Source organism: Hyaena hyaena, unplaced genomic scaffold, assembly GCF_003009895.1.
Source record: "Hyaena hyaena isolate Hyena2069 unplaced genomic scaffold, ASM300989v1 scaffold_526, whole genome shotgun sequence".
Classification (NCBI taxonomy): Eukaryota; Metazoa; Chordata; class Mammalia; order Carnivora; family Hyaenidae; genus Hyaena; species Hyaena hyaena.
Window position 1 is genome coordinate 906,899 of NW_024081160.1, and position 16,688 is coordinate 923,586.

General features: G+C 42.5%; 1 protein-coding gene across 1 annotated transcript in view; it reads right to left on the reverse strand.

The window, feature by feature from the left end:
• The window catches only part of SEMA5A (semaphorin 5A), a 310,846-nt gene that overhangs the window by 262,128 nt on the left and 32,030 nt on the right, over positions 1-16,688 (reverse strand). The window contains exon 2 of the mRNA XM_039255468.1: positions 992-1,091. Coding sequence (XP_039111399.1) covers positions 992-1,091 — 100 coding nt within the window. The remainder of the gene's footprint in view (positions 1-991; positions 1,092-16,688) is intronic.

Sequence of the window (16,688 nt, forward strand, 5' to 3'; positions counted from 1 at the left end):
TACGCCCTTATATCTCAATGTCTTCAAGTGTTAGGTGGTACACAACGTTTCCTTGAGATCTGAGAGCAAAAGGAATGTTTCTAGAATGGTTCCGTGTTGATCTCGAGTATAAACCAGATTTTGCTTCACTCAGGTATATATGGAAACCGCACTTCCGCTCTTGCTATGAAAGGTATGTTTTATAATCTAGCAAATTTGATACATCACTCCAGTGCCCAAAGTGCTTCCCTTGAGTTCCAGAAGAGTCCAAATCTACAAATGGCCTCTTTCGTCAACGTTAATATTTTTCCTAAGAGAGGAGTATGTGGTATGTTTTATAAATTATCCTCAAAATACATTGGCAGGATAAATTATTTGAACAGAAGGAGCATGCCTGTTCTCTAAGGGAGTAATGGTAAATACGAGGGAAACAACTCGGGATCTGTTCTGACTGTGTTCTAGTAGCCTCGTCGTCAAACTGCAATGTCAAGTATTGACCTGGATACAGGAGCGTGTGCACCCGAAGAGAGGGAAATGTAACAGTTTCCTTGAATTTTCAATTGATTAGTAAATGGTCTAGTCAAGGTCACATTGGAACGGACGTCAAAATCTCGACTCGAGAATTTTACAAAGAATGTACTGACAAGTTACAAAGTTTCTAGAGTCAAAATGCCTGGATCTGAAATCTGAGTCCAGCTTTTACAGTATGACCAGACTCAATCCCCTCATCTCTAACACAGGGATGTTGACAATACCTACCTCTCAGCTTTCACAGGGACTAAATGGATGAATTCATGTTAGAACAGTTGAGCTCCCAATAAACGCTTGCTATGCAAAGGAGTCATCATTTTATTATTAGTAGCACACACAACGGTATCTTACGCTGTATTTTCTTCTTGGAAGAAGTGTTACTTAGCACTCGTGAGCTACAACAGAGAAGCTCACGTGTAACTGCACAGATGGAAAAAGAAATCCAAAATTATCTGCGGTGGCAAAACAGAAGATCTCTCACCTTGCTCCTACCACAAGTTCTTTCTGTCCTGGGTCAAATGTTAACTGCGAGAAATCCACAGCGTTCTTCGCCCTGAACTCCCGTAACCAGGGGCCAATTTCTAAATAGGAAAAATAAATACATAAAAAGATAAAAATGAATGATCTTTCCTCCGGGGACCGCAAAAAGCACACATCAGGGAGCAAACATCACACTGCAGAGAAGATTCGGAGATCCCCTGATGTGACCGTTCAGGGGAGACTGGAAGTTTCCATCAGAATGTCACAGAGTCTGCACTGAGAATGTGTACAACACAGAGGGCAGCCACCGATAAAGCGAGCATAGGTGCTTGGGTGTGTGTGATTTACAAGCCAGACGTGCATTTCCCTTTGGGCTCTGGGCTGGGCAGAAAAATCACACAGCATCTATGTTTTCATCAAGGGAATACTGAATGCAAACTAGACCCCTTCCTGGGTGTCCTCCCTGGCAGGAACTGAACACTTGAGAGAATCACAAAGCCCTCCTTGGGACCCCAGGACGAACCCAGGAGCACCATCTGCCTTCCTTCAACGTGGACACCCCACGTCCCCGTACTCTGGGTTTCCATCCTGGAGCCACGACCAGGCGTGTTAAACACATTCAGCACTTTCTAGATGAGAAATCCAGTTACTTCTAGTTCTCATTGGCATTTTTGTCCCTGAGGGAAATCAGGAAATGGCCACTTTTTAGAGACAGGTTTTTCACCAGGCTGTTAACTCCTATGACATGGCCGCCAGCCTAGAATCCGATTATTCTAACATGACAGCTCTGAAGAGGGACAGAATGCTGCTTCACAAGCCATTTTTGCAACTTTCGTGAGCACATTTCTGACACCGGAAAAAAGAAAAAATCTACTCTGTGAGTTCCCTTCCAGTTGTGCCTCCCTTATCGTTATTCCTGACAATTAGCCATGTTATCTGTTATTTTTTTCTTGCATTTACTATTCTGAGTGATATCACACTGACTAAACAGGCACATGACAGATGTCACATCAGCAAAGTTACAAAACAGATCTAATATGGAAATATGCTCACGTCTCATACACAGGCCTTTGTTGATGTGATTGTGATGGATTATTTTCAAGAAATGGCTCTGCCTAATAAATATAGCATTTCTCTACTATCGGTGATTGGGGAAATGGCCATGAACAAAAAGTTCTATTTTGCATGAAGGAAACCAGGGCTGAGTTCTAGAGAGACCTGTCTTTGGGTTTTGAAATTTTAATGTGTATCTTCATCCTTTTTAGAAGTTTATAGGGGTGCCTGAGTGGTCAGTCGGTTAAGCGTCCAACTTCAGCTCAGGTCATGATGTCATGGTTCGTGGGTTCGGGTCCCGCGTCAGGTTGTGTGCTGACAGCTCAGAGCCTGAGCCTGTTTCAGATTCTGTGTCTCCCTCTCTCTCTGACCCTCCTCTGCTCATGCTGTCTCTTTCTCTCTCTCTCAGAAATAAATAAAACATTAAAAAAATAGAAGTTTATATAAATGTATTCATTTTACAGCCATGTCATTAAAAAAAAAACAATTCTCGCAAAGTATGTACAAAGCCCTGGAGCTATAAAAACTTGTTAATAAATGGTCTGTTCCATGAGCTCACAATTCAGTTAGGGGACTAGCACTAGTATCTTCTTTAAGCACAGGATCCATGAATACAAGGACTTTACAGGCATCTGTAATGTTCCAGGAAATATTCACACATAGAAAGGAGAGACCTGACCACATATGGACAGTGCAGACGTGTTCTAGAAGAGCAGAGCGACAAGGGATGCCATGGTGTCCCCGGGGCCATAATGGTTGCTGCCCACCTTCCTGTCCTTCAGTTCTCTGTTTCTGGGAGACAGAGCTGAAGGCTCTTCTGTCTGCAAAGTTCACCTGGGTGCCTGTGGCACATGACCCAGGACCCTAAATGTGTAAGACAATGATCAACGTATGGAATGAATGAGCAAGAAATTAGGAAGCGAATTCAAGAGGAGGAGAATTAAAAATGAAAGGAAAGAGGGGAAAAAAGAAGAGAGAAAGGAAAAAGCAATGGTAATTCAAGAAACTACTGGGATGATAACTGACAGGCGAATTTAAATATAGCTATAAAATATTTGCTCACAGGTCAACAAGTTTGGACATGGTTTCATCTGTGATAGAGAGGCTTTATAAAATCTCCAGGCAAGCACTTGACAAATCAAAGCAGGCATCCTAGGAATGTGATGGGCCTACTGGTGGGCAGGAAAGAGTACAGAATGGGACAGCAATGTTAGATTTTTAAAAGTACCACCATGCGCTTTAGGTAGTGGCTATATCAATGGTGGTTATCAAAATGCAGGAGGGAGAAGTGGTGGGGGGCATCCCAGGGGCTTGATATCTAACTAGAGAGGAGACTTAGGCAAAGAGTTGAAGATGACAAAATCGTTCCAAGACAGGACGAAGGGAAAAATAACGATGGGTGGGGAATAGGCATTGGGGGTAAGGGTGGTCTTGGAGAAAGATGATCGGTTCCGATAAACTATGGAGAATGTCCCCTATGAAGAATGACCAGAGCTATTGCTGAGCATGGCTACGACCTGGAAGTGTCCACAGAGCTGTTTTGGTACAAGAGCTTTATCGCACAAAGAAGAAACTGAGGACTGAGGCAGTCCTGAGCCTGCCAGGACTGGAGATCCAGGCTCCTGAGTGCCTGTCCCAGGCTCTACTGCCCAAAGCTCACAGAGGCCAGGAGCTGAGCACAAGTGTTGTACTCAAGGTGGTGAGAACGAGTAGGTGGCATGAGTCAAGGACGGAGGGCCACAGGCTGACCTTTCTGATAGAGGAGAGGAAATGTGAGCCACATACGCAGAGAGAAGACTATGAAAAGTCATCAGAAGAAAATCCATGAGCTCCCCTCCCATGCGTGCATTCATCTTTCTTCTCAGCTCGACAAACAGGAAGCATGTGGCCAACAGGGACCAGGGTGAAGAGATACTTTGGTTTTGGTTCCCGTGCTGAGCAGCCGGATGCGCTACACTACTTCCTGAAATGTCCTCCAATAATAAAAGGAGGCAGGCAGATATGGAAAAACAAGCTAACAACACAAAGTTCCATCAGTATTGCTCCCTTTTCCGTACTTAAATTTTCAAAGATCTTCCCCATTAAAAGCGTACATTTTTGTGGTTAACATTAAATAAAAGTTGGGTCATCTGCACATTCTCTTCTTTTTTGATCTTCCCGGGCATTCCTCCAGGTCTGGCACTCTCCACCTTGCATATCACGTAACCTGTATCTGTCATAACACCCCGAAGCCCTGGGGAGGAAGCTAATGCAGTAACCCATCCCTCGCTGAGAACGTGCCTGTCCCGCACACCTCTCCGCCCCACTTCCCGGTAAGAACAGAGGCTGGCGCTCTCTCCTCTGTGCCAAGACCGGCCTCTCGTGTTCTGCTCATGCCACCTCTTACTCCTCTTCGGTCCCTTCTCTAAATCACCTCTTTTCTCCTCTAATACCTCCTGTGTTATCAGGCCCATTCCCTGTATCTGCAAGTACATGCACAGTCTCTCATTTTGAAAAATCTTTTAAGTGGCGCCTGGGTAGCTCAATAGGTTGAGTATCTGACTCTTAATTTTGGCTCAGGTCATGATCCCAGAGTGGTGGGATCGAGCCCCACGTCGGGATCCACACTGAGTGTGGAGCCAACTTGGGTTTTTCTGTCTCTCTCCCTCTGCCACTCTTCCCTTCTCTCTCTCTCTCTCTCAAATTAAAAAAAAATAATAAAAGACCAAAAAACATTCATTATATTCTTTTGTTATGATAGTGTCAGACACCAGACACAATGCGTAGTAAACTCCCAGGTACAATTTATCAGAAGAGGCAGTGGGCTTAGTTTCACAGGTAAGTTTCAACAACCCCTTAAGGAACATGTAAGGTCAACTTTATAAAACTTACTTCAGAGATTAGACAAAGAGGCACAGCTTCCTAACATAGTTCTGAGGTGATTGGATCCTGATAATCTTGCTAGTAAGGCTGTACAGAGACATGATGGAAAATCATGGGCCACCATCATTTAAAAGTATGGCTGAAAACATTGTTAAGGAAAGACGTGTATTAGCAAATCATGCACATGCACATGTGCGCGCACACGCGCACGCATACACACACACACACACACACACACACACACACACACACTGCTTCATATGGGACAGGATTTATTCCAGAAACACAAGGATGGATCCCCCATCCTTTTTATATCAGAAGTTCTATCAGTAGAATCTGCCACCACAGTAACAGAGTTCAATAGTAGCATTGAGAAATCACCAGTCCTGCTTTCTAAAGAATCGGAAAATGAATAGTTACAGACACAGAAAGCTAAAAGAGCACAGTGTCAAGTAAGGCAGGTGAGGACAGCATCTGAACATGGGGCACGTGGAGGCCAACAAGCTCGGTAGATGCCAAAGACCGATCAGAGCGAGGAAAGTGAGTGGGGACAGCACACGGTACGTGGTGGGTTGAGAGATACAGTTGTTAATAACGTTAAATTTGATATACATTCACTTCTCCCAAATAATGGGCTTTACCTTTTTCCTCCTATCTCTTTCGACTGATTTTGCTGAAAAGAAAACATAGGATGAACTATGGCAGTCAACATGACCACTGTGTGGAAGTCAAGGAGTAACACAAAACCTTCAACTTCAAATTGAATACTTGGTAGATAATTTTTAGTATTTGATAGTAATCATTCTAGCGAATCCTTTTTACTACACAAATGTGGCTGTTAAAAAACAGCCTCTGTCAATGACTTTCTACTACAAAATTAGCTGCAGTGATACATATTTGCCTTCTCTTATCATTGCATAAGCATCCATATGATTGTTTTGTAAATACTCTAATAAAACATATACTGATTTGATTTTAACAAGGACACAGTGGTACAGTTTCGAGAAATAACTTTCATGAACATATGTCACTATTAATCAATTTGGTCCAAATGATGGCATATATAAACTAGAGACTAGTTTCCAAATTCAAGTTGTTCGCCCTCCGCCAACCCTAGAAAATTAAAACCTTTAAAAACAAAATAAAAGTAGGGTGCCTGGGTGGTTCAGTTGGTTGGGTGTCTGACTTCAGCTTAGGTCATGGTCATGATCCCACAGCTCGTCGGTTCGAGCCCTGCGTAAGGCTCTGTGCTGATAGCTCGGAGCCTGAAGCCTGTGTCAGATTCTGTGTCTCCCTCTCTCTCTGCCTCTCCCCCGCTTGTGGTCTGTCTCTCTTTGTCTCTCTCAGAAATAAACATTTTAAAAATTTTAATAAAAAATTAAAAATAAAATAAAAGTTACTATTAAATAAAAAATTCAAACAATGTAGAAGATATTGAAGGAAGGGATGGTTGTAAGCCAAGAAAACCTTTTAGAGCCTGAGAAGTAAGAATCTCAGGAGATTTTGGTGGTGAAGACCAGCACTGGTCTGAAATCTGAAAACCAGGCTGCTGTCTCCTCCAGGGACGGAAGCTGGCAGTGCTCACTGCCCAAGGCCATGTGGACTAGTAGACACACGCTGAGCAGTGACACCTCCCAGGTCAGATAGGAGTGGCTCTGGGGAGCCTGTTCCATTCTTCACTCCAAATGTCAGTCAATTAAGAAGTCCAGGGAGCAGGATTGAGAATCTATTGGGGGAGGGGGGACTTGAAACTCTCATCGGAAAAATTCTAATATGTAGCTTCCTGCACAACATATTTGGAAAGTAACAAGAAGGAAAAATCAACCTCCTCTTCATTTTGAAAGTGAGTGCATTCCCACTGGTATATCCTGTTAAATAAAAACTTCCACCCACTCGGTTTAATAAATAATGCATTTATTGCTTCTGCTGTTGCTGTTATTAATAACCATGATCTACATGTCAGTTAAGATCTACAGAAAACAAACATTCCCACTGTCACTAGTTAGGTTTTATGATCCAAGGGTCTTGGTGTAAGGAAAGGAGGAGAAAACATCAATGACCATGTACTGATCTGCTTTATTGGAGCAAAGAACAGGCGCACACGGGAGGCTCCGTTGGTTATTATTAAGCATCTGACTCAACTTCACCTCAGGCCATGATCCCAGGGTTCATGCACTGACGGAGCAGAGCCTGCTTGGTATTCTCTGTCTCTCCCTCTCTCTGTCCCTCCTCCACTTGCTCACATGTGCTTGTGCCCTCTCCCTCTCAAAACAATGGATGAATGGATCAAGAAGATGTGGTTTATCTATATGATAGAATACTACATGGCAAAGAGAAAGAATGAAATCTGGCCACGTGTAGCCACATGGATGGACCTTGAGGGTGTTATGCTGAGTGAGATCAGTCAGGCAGAGAAGGACAGCTACCATATGTTTGCACGTATAGGAGGATTAGGAGGAACTTAACGGAGGATCATGGGGGAGGAGAAGGGGCGAAATGGTGGGGGAGAGGGAGAGAGGCAAACCATGAGAGACTCTTGAATGCTGGGAACAAACTGAGGGCTGATGGGGGTGGGGGAGAGGGGAAGGGAGGTGATGGGCATGGAGGAGGGCACTTGTTGGGATGAGCACTGAGTATTATATGGAAACCAACTTGACAATAAACTATTTAAGAAATAAATAAGTTAAAAATAAATAAATAAACATAAAAAAAAAAAAGAATAACTTTATTGGAGCAAAGAACATTCCGGAATGACAACGCAGGGGTGATGCAAACAGAGTGGAAGGGCAGGACTTCTCAGCAGTGTAAGCCACTCAGCTCTGGCGCGGGGGGACAGCACACTGCCCTGAAAATGCAAGGGCTCGGTGCTCCCTTCCTCTAGAAGGGCATTCCTGCTGGCCAGGCACCGCGGGCCAGGAAAAAAGCACAGAGGGTCCTCTTGGCTGAGCATTCCGGAAGTTCTCCTTGTCTGACCACTCCCCACGTTGTGGAGGAAACCACCCCACATCGGAGATGCCTAGTACTCTTTCAGGGCGGCACGCATCTCCCTGCCTTCCACAGATGCCATTTTCACCTCCAGCGCCTTACACACACCATTCTAAGCAGTGCAATCTGAGCCAAAATAGGATTGGACAAGAAAGGCGTGGAATTCCTAAGAAGCCCTCAGAACAGCATGGCAGATCAATGCTCTGGACTGCTACCACTTTCCTTCTGTTTCCTTTTCCTGCTTTACCCAGGCATGTTCTTCCAACAATAACCGCTCAGAGCAAGGTGAGCCTGCTTCACTCACACAGCACCTGGTGCTGGTTTTTAGCTACATGAGTTCTGCCTGAAATTCTTTAAGGGATTATGATAGATTTCAGTTCCAAAGCCTCATGTGCTTGTCAAATAACAGGCTAAGGCAAAGCACTTCACCGGGAAGGGAAGACACAAATTCATAAAGATTTATACTTCCGGGGGGGGGGGGGGGAATAANTGGGTTATCTTATTGTCTCTCATAGCAACCTTGTGAAATAGCTATTATCCCTACTTTACAAGAAGACCAAAGCTCACAGAATTTAAGGTCACTATGAATATAAATATATATATATATATATATCAGAATAACCAATGTTTCCTAGTAACACATTTTTTATTGTTACTATATTATCAGTACTTACTTAGTTTCAGGAACTATGTTAGATACTTTTACATGTTAACAATTTCTTATTTTATTTAATGCTTGCAATCCCGTGAAACCAGAGCTATAATGTTTCTTACAGAAATAAAAGACATAAAAATTAAAAACCCTGAGTGTTTAAAAAGTCAAACAGCTTGCCAAATGTAACATAAGTGGTAAGCAGCTAAGCTGGAATTTAAACCCAGAATAGGACTAAGGCCATGTTTCCATAAGGTCTGAATTAAAAATCCATTTTCTCAGGAACGTATAAAGTGCATTAATGCTTAGTAATATATCAGCATGGCTTAAATTATCGGAAAGAGTAGTTGCCACTCACCAAAAGAGAGCAAAATCAGACAGAAAGGAAGAGATGGTAATTTTCATTTGGGGACAGGGATGTTCTCACCCAAGCTGCCCATTGGGCAGGGCACAGCTGGAAGACGGAAGGTCCCAAAGAAAAGCTGAAAGAATCCCGCATCTACCACAGATAAGAAAGCATCCAGAAGAAGATCCCAGCAGTAGAAATTTATCTCCATCATTTCTTTCCAAGACAGGTCCTGGTTACAACAGCTAATGTGGAAATGTGCTAATACTCTCTGCCTTACCTTAGCTTTCTAGAAAAATAGAAAACTATCAGGCCAATTTTGTTTCTCCAAATGTATAGACCTCAGTTATTCTCACTATAACGTCTATTTAGGACTCCATAGTATCAAAATAGGAGGGCATGGCTCTCGTACAGTCCACCCCACCTTCCTTTATAGTTGATAAAACTGAGAGCAAAGAGGTTATATGGCTGTTCAAAGTTGTATGGCAATGAAGGCTAAGTGGAAAATCTCAAGGCCTGTGATTTCTTTGCCAATCTGTTTTCCTCTCCATCACAAAACTAATAGAATATCCATCCAAGTAAGAATAATGGTAACATTTTAAGGAACTAAAATGTCTATATCTAGATTTAGATCTCAATATAAAATGTCTATATCTAGATTTAGATCTCAATATATTCACCCATATATTAGGATGCATGTATGTAAATACATGTGTTTATTCACACATATATACATACACAGATACATAAATATGTATATTAAGAATATATTTACATATATATTTATATCTAAATACAGACATACATAGTTCCACATATTTATATTTAGGTGTAGGCATCAATATGATCATTATATGTATATGTGTGTGTGTATATATATATATATATACACATATGTATTTGCATAAAAGTATGTAAGAGATATAAAAATACATACATATATATAAAATATAGACTTAAAGAATACCTTAGAGAAAAAAATATCTCAAAACCTTGCTATAGGAAATGATCAAAATGTTCAACTGATGTGACTTTTATAAATAAAACAAAAATACTCAATACTAACCAATTAGGAAAAGTAAACACTTTTAGACCAGTAAAAGCAGAAAGGATCAAATACACCAAGAAGACATAAAGCGCCTTTCATTTACATTTTTATTTGTAAACACTTCACATAAAACACAGTCTTTTTAAATGCAAAGACTGCTTTTTCCATCATTTCTGGGTTTAGTTGTGTATCCACTCAACAGGGGTCAGGCGTCCCATTAAGTCTCTTCCTATGTTTCCTTCCCAATGACATTTTAAACACCTAATCTTTTTTTTCACATGTTTGCCATTGGAAAAATCCACTAGCTGCAAGTTTTGCAAAATATCTGAGCTCTGGAATTGGGTTCTTCTAAAGTTCACCACTTCGTCTTAGACAGCCTGCCTGGTAGATGCCTTAAGAATCCAAAAAGCTGTAATAGTGCACTTCTGTACTTGAAGCATTCGCTGATGTGGGTCTTCTTAACTCAAACATAATTCGAAGCCACAAGTGGCATTTAAGCTGTGTTTTACAGCCTGGAATGCACTGTATAATATATACGCACAATGTAAACTAGCATTAAATAATAGTCACAAATCTGTTAAATTACAGGAAGGAACACACATACTTTTCCAGGAAAGGCAAGAGCAAACAGCCTGGCTCAGGAAGGTGGCTTTTAGATGAAGACTGGCAGGGGGTAGGCTGAGAGCTTGCTCCCCACCTCAAAGAGGTACCTGTGGGATTTTTAGATCTCATTTCTCAAGGTTAGATTCTCACAGGGTAATATACAACTATTTGTTTTTATGTTTTTCCTGGATAGGTATTTTAAGAGAAACCTTATGAGACAAAATTTCAGTAGAATCAACTACCATCTCATCATCAGTTGAAATGTATTCCCTGTCGGGATCAAGGGTAGGATTCGTGATTTCCAGTTTCCCCAGGTTTTCATTTGTTTGTATGATTTTCTGGCTGTCTCAGGATCTTGTTCAATCTCAGAATCTAAATGCCAGTGTTGCGTGGGGCCCAAGAAATTCTGAGTCATCCAAGGGTTACCTGAGACGCACCTGGCAAGGCGTAAAGAGAAGGTTCTGGAATGTTGTCAGTAAACTGGTTTCAAAGTCTGCCTGGCAGGCTGGCGTTGCCTTCCCTTTTGTTTATAACTTTTAAGATCATGGAAACCTCCTATTTCATTAAACCATCTGGAGCAATTATTCCTGGTGGCTGCAGGATAGGAATCAAACTGATAAGAGGCAGGTTTTTATTGCTAGAGAACTCACACAAGAAGCAATTTCCATTCATCCATCCATCAAGACAGTTTTTTTGCTAATTTAGAAGATTATGCAAATACATATGTAAACCAGGCAAGACTTTCAAACCCCTGGACTGTGACCACTTTGTCCTCTAGGCTGTGAAGGGTGTTTTGGGGCTGTCCTGCCCCTAAACTCTGTGCGGCTTTCCTACAGGAAACTTTTCTGGTGCAGAAGGGTCTTAATTTTGCTTTGTGACCTGCAGCATATGACTACAGGCCATAAAATCTAATTGCAAAATCTTAATGTTGTGCCAGAGGACATTAAAAAGTAATTTCCTTCAGATTTATAACTTGAGAATTACAAATGATGTTAATGTGACTAAAAATATAAAAAATGAACTGTTTCTACTCAACGAGCACTTAGATGATCCCAGAAGTGGCCACATGCTTGCTGTGTCAGTATTGACGAGCAGAAGTCTGAAGGGTACAAATAAAACAATTTGTGCAAGAAAGTCTCCTTGCTTGAAGATATTCTAATAAGTCCCCAGGTGGTCTCTTTGCCAAAGTACTGCTTCTATCTATATACTACAGCTAGAACGTATTGCGAGACTGACCCAGATTTTTCCAGAAACTTTCGGGGGAAGCATTAAGGCGACCTGCGTCTAGAATATTGGGGCAACACAACACAACAGCTACTGATTTGTGTAGTCAACGAGTATTTCTTGAGCACCTGGTCCAAGGAAGAACCCCTTTTAGTACTAGCTGGGACACAAAGTTATGTAAGACAGACCTCTGCCTTCAAGACATTTGTAACTGAGCTACAAAGGTGAGAAATACAAGAGGGCTAAACTGAAAAAAGTGCGCGATGATAAGTGTTCTAAGGCAGTGCTAGCCAATGAAAAGAAGAACATGACCTACACACATGATGTTGAATTTTCCACTCAACATTTAAAAATGCTAAGAAGGGGTACCTGGGTGGCTCAGTCGGTTAAGCATCCAACTTTGGCTCAGGTCATGATCTCACGGTTAGTGGGTTTGAGCCCTGCATTGGGCTCTGTGCTGACATCTCAGAGCCTGGAGCCTGCTTCAGATTCTGTGTCTCCCTCTCTCTCTGCCCCTCCCTCACTTGCACTCACCCATACTCTCTCTCTCTCAAAAATAAATATACTTTAAAAAAATTTTAATGCTAAGAAGATGGTAAAATTACTTTTTGACCATATAGTTTATTTAACCCAGGATATCATTTCAATGTTATCAAAACAAAAATTATTGAAATATTCAATTTCATATGTACATTCTCAAAATTTGAAATCCAGTGCGAATTATAACTGATGCACACTTCCACTGGACTAGCTACAATTCCACCACTCAACAGCCAAATGTGGCCCATGGCTCCTCTGCTGGACAGTGTGTATCTAATTTATTAAGAACAGGGCTTCATTGGTAATACAGAGGCATTGTTCAATTAATACTGAAAAAGAAATTGACCCTGGATTTCCTCAGAACCAACTGCCATTAACACTGTAAGTGAATCAGGACTGATCTCAATTGTTAATGAAAGTGACACAGTGCTTGGAATTGAGCTGACTTGGATTTGAATCCCAGATGCAAAGCTTTTATTGGTGGGACTGTGAGACTACCAGCAATCACCTCATATTTCTGGACACACCATAAAACAGAAGGAAAATATGGAAACAAGAGTGTGTTGAGAAGAATGTATAAACCAATCCCCATGAGGTATCTGGCAGAGCATAAAGTCACAGAGGGTCTCCAGAACCCTCAGTCCCCACCCCCACCATGATGGGCAACGTAGGGTGGTTTACCCCTGCCTCACACCACCACGACGATGGCTCTATTACATCCTTAACAACATCCTGAGTACCAGGCAGAATATCTGTCATTCATTTTAGCTTCCTCTAGAACGACATTCAATTTCATGTAAATCACAGTCTACCTGTGAAGGGTATAAGGGTACCCTGCAACATTTAGGAAGGCCATGAACATCTGTTCATAACTAACTGAACAGGTAACACTCTGGCAGAAATCTATTAACCAACTGAGAGATTATTCAGTAACCCATTGACTCAGCAGGTCCGGAAGTGTTCAAACCCTGCCTATTCCAAAGAAAAGCTTGACCCTTGATTGACTCCTGGAGGTAATCTCTAAGACCTTGGAACATCATGCCTGATAAGATAAGAGTGCCTTTGTATATCTGGGGGCCTTGGCCATGCCACACAGTCCACGCTGACAATGTGATCGATGGCAGGGACCTTTGACCATGCTCCTGCGTGTGATACACGCGCACAATGGTTTTCTCTGTCCGCGATTTTCCGGGGCCACAGCAAACTGCCATCGCCTGGCCGTCAGCCCCTCTCAATCTCACCTGCTCTTCACTTCTCTTCTGCTTTTCCCCAACCCAGACGTCTCAACTGTTCTTCAACCAGTTCCTCACTGAACCTGTTCTCACACCCCCACTTTGCTAACACGAGTCCATCCTTTCAAAATGATCCGTCCTGCTCTGTAACAACTGTAAAAGGCTGGGAGCCACTAAAGAGAAGAGTGCAAGTTCATGAGTATCTGTGTTCTACTATGTGTTACAATAGGCCTAAAATGGGTAAGCACTGGTTATAACGTTGAACATTCCAAGGCACAACACAGCCCCATTACCTACCTGTACCTTCCTTAATTACCCGAGCTGTTCTCCATTCCTCTGGTCTGCCAGTATTACCTGTATAATCCAGCTGCTTGCTGATTATAATTAAGTAGCAGTCATGAACTATATTCTACCATTCTTCTCATTATTTTACATGTGAATGAGTTTGTATCCAAATACGGTCGTGAATTTATCAAAGAAAGCTAACTTTAGTATTTATGGAGTATAATTGTGTCTGGGCTCTAGAGCAGGGATTGACAAAGGATAATACATGGACCAAATCAGGCCCATGGCCTTTGTCTATAAATAAACTTTTATGGAGCACAGCAGTGCCCGGGTGTTTACCTATATTCTAGAGTTGCATTTGCACAATGCTGGCAGAGTTGAATAGATGGTCTGACTCCCAAGGTCTAAAATATACTATCTTGCCCTGATCTCTGCTGTGGAGCATAGAGTAAGAGCTCAATAAACATGGATTACAGATAATTAAACACACTAAGCATAACTCTTTAGTAATAGAAAAAAATAGTCTCAAAATGAGAGGGGAACCTCAGGACACACCTACTCAAATGCCTCATTTCAACAACGCGGAATCCAGAGTCCAGGAGAGCAAAGGGACTTGCTGAAATGCACTCAGCCAGACATCACTGCAAATTAATCTAGAAAGACTCCCGGGTCACTCACCCTACATGATTTACCGTATATCACGTGGCATCACCAAGTAACAGCATTTCCAGGATATTCTATGCCATTGGTTTTATATGGCTTCTAATACCTTTCAACTAAAATGAAAAAGGCATACAGAAAACCATTACACAATTCACAAGCACAAGTGGAGTGTTCTATGCAGAGTCACACAGAATCACTTTGACACCCCAGCTAATTATTAGACATCCACTTCCTCCAAGAGAAAAAGCAAACCTTCTGGAAATCTAGCTGGGCCTATTACCTATTAGCTAGTGTTCGCTCCGATCCCATAAAGTATACAGCTCTCACTCACAGCTCATTTAGGTACCAATAGCCCCAAGTCACTCAAGATGACAGACTGAAAAAAAAAGAAAGAAAGCAGGTTTTAAACACGAACCCAAAGCTGACATTCAGGGCCTAAAGTTTCTGTTTCCGGTGGAAATGGACTTCTGCCTTGGCGCAGCCTTTGCAAGAGACCTCCGCCCTCCCCTCCAACCTCGACAGAGACAGGCTAAGGGGTAGATGGTCAGGAGAGACAGGAAAATAAAGTCTGGTTTTCCTTTTGTTTCACCCTGAGGTGCACTTTGTGAAAACCTATGGTAGTTGTCAATTCTAGGTACTAACCTGACCCCCGATGTGACCTGGTTGTCGGCCAGCTGCTGTTTCTCAGCCTTCAGCAAGGCCGCTGTGAGGACAGCCTGAGAGCCACCATTTACGAATTCCTTGAGGTGAATTCAACATCACTGTCCCATTTCTAACCCTGTTTTCAATTTTTCTTGACACATTCATACGCTCATTTCCTGACATATCCCACACAACTTCAGAGACTCTTCCCGCCCTAAGCCCAATTTTCACGGCCAAGGCTAATCACGTGCTTGACCCCATTGCATTTCTTCACTGGACCATCCGCCACCAGGCGCCTGATGGCCCTCGTTGTACAAACGTTTATCGACTCTGTGCCTGACTGTTCTAGAACTAATGACACGGCAAGAAAATAAACAGAGACCCTCATTAGATGTATATTCTAGTGAGGAGGATGGCATCCATAAATAAATAAAATTAATTAGTTATTGTCGTGAAGTAAATAAAACAGGTGGAGTTTTGAGAGTATGGCCTGGAATGACAATATAGTTTCCAGGGAGGACCACTCTGCTGAGGTGACACTGAAGCTGAGAACTGAATGACAGCAAAAAGCCACATAGATGTGGGAGAAGTGCATTCCAGGACAGAGCCCGGTCTGGAACCTGAGGGGAGGGGGCAATGAACCGGGGGCACTGAGCAACAGAAACAAGGCAGGTGTGTAGGGAGAGACAAGCTGAGGGGAGAGCTGAGAGGGAAGTAGGGCTGGTTCAGGTAGAGACTCTATTATTAGATTCTATTCTATAGGAGAAATTGGAAAACTCTTGCTTGTAAAGGGCCATATAGTATTTTGGCTCTGCAGGCCATATGGCTTCTGTCACAACTACTCCACTCTGGTGCAGGTGCTGTAGACAAACAAACTCGAGGGTGTGGCTGCATTCCAAAAAGACCATAGTTAGGACACCTGGACGCAGGCCAGATTTGGCTGTGGGCGCCATCTTCACCAGCCCCTCTTCTAGGATACTAAGAAGCCAAGATGGGGGGAGATGGGGGAAGGATATAAGCTACTTTGCATTTTTTTAAAACCTCCACTGGCTGTTGTGTGGAGAACGGGAATATGCCTCAGCAATCCAAAGACACTGAGGGGGCAAATGTAGTAAGTGTTTGCAACAAATTGGGGCTCTATGGAAATGTGAGGAATTAAGGAGGACACCCATTTATTCCACTGGAGTCACTCAACCTATGGGGCCGTATCTGAATGAGGAGAGAGAGGAGGAAAATAGGCTTGGGGTTTGGAGAACAATCCAGCAGTTCTTTGATGAACACGTAAGTGGAGATCCCCAATGGGAATCCCAATGGAGACAGGAGAAAAGTAGTGACACAGCGGCTCTGAGGTCGAACCCGAGATAAAAATTTGACAGACATCAACGCACTGATCATATTCACTACAAGGCTAATAGGGACGGTGAAGGAAGCAGCTTAGAACAAAGAGAGAATGTTCTCAGCATTCAAGAGTCTCTCATGGGTGGGGAAGAGCACTGGGTGTTATATGGAAACCAACTTGGCAATAAACTATTTGTAAAAAAAAAAAAAAAAAAAAAAAAGAAG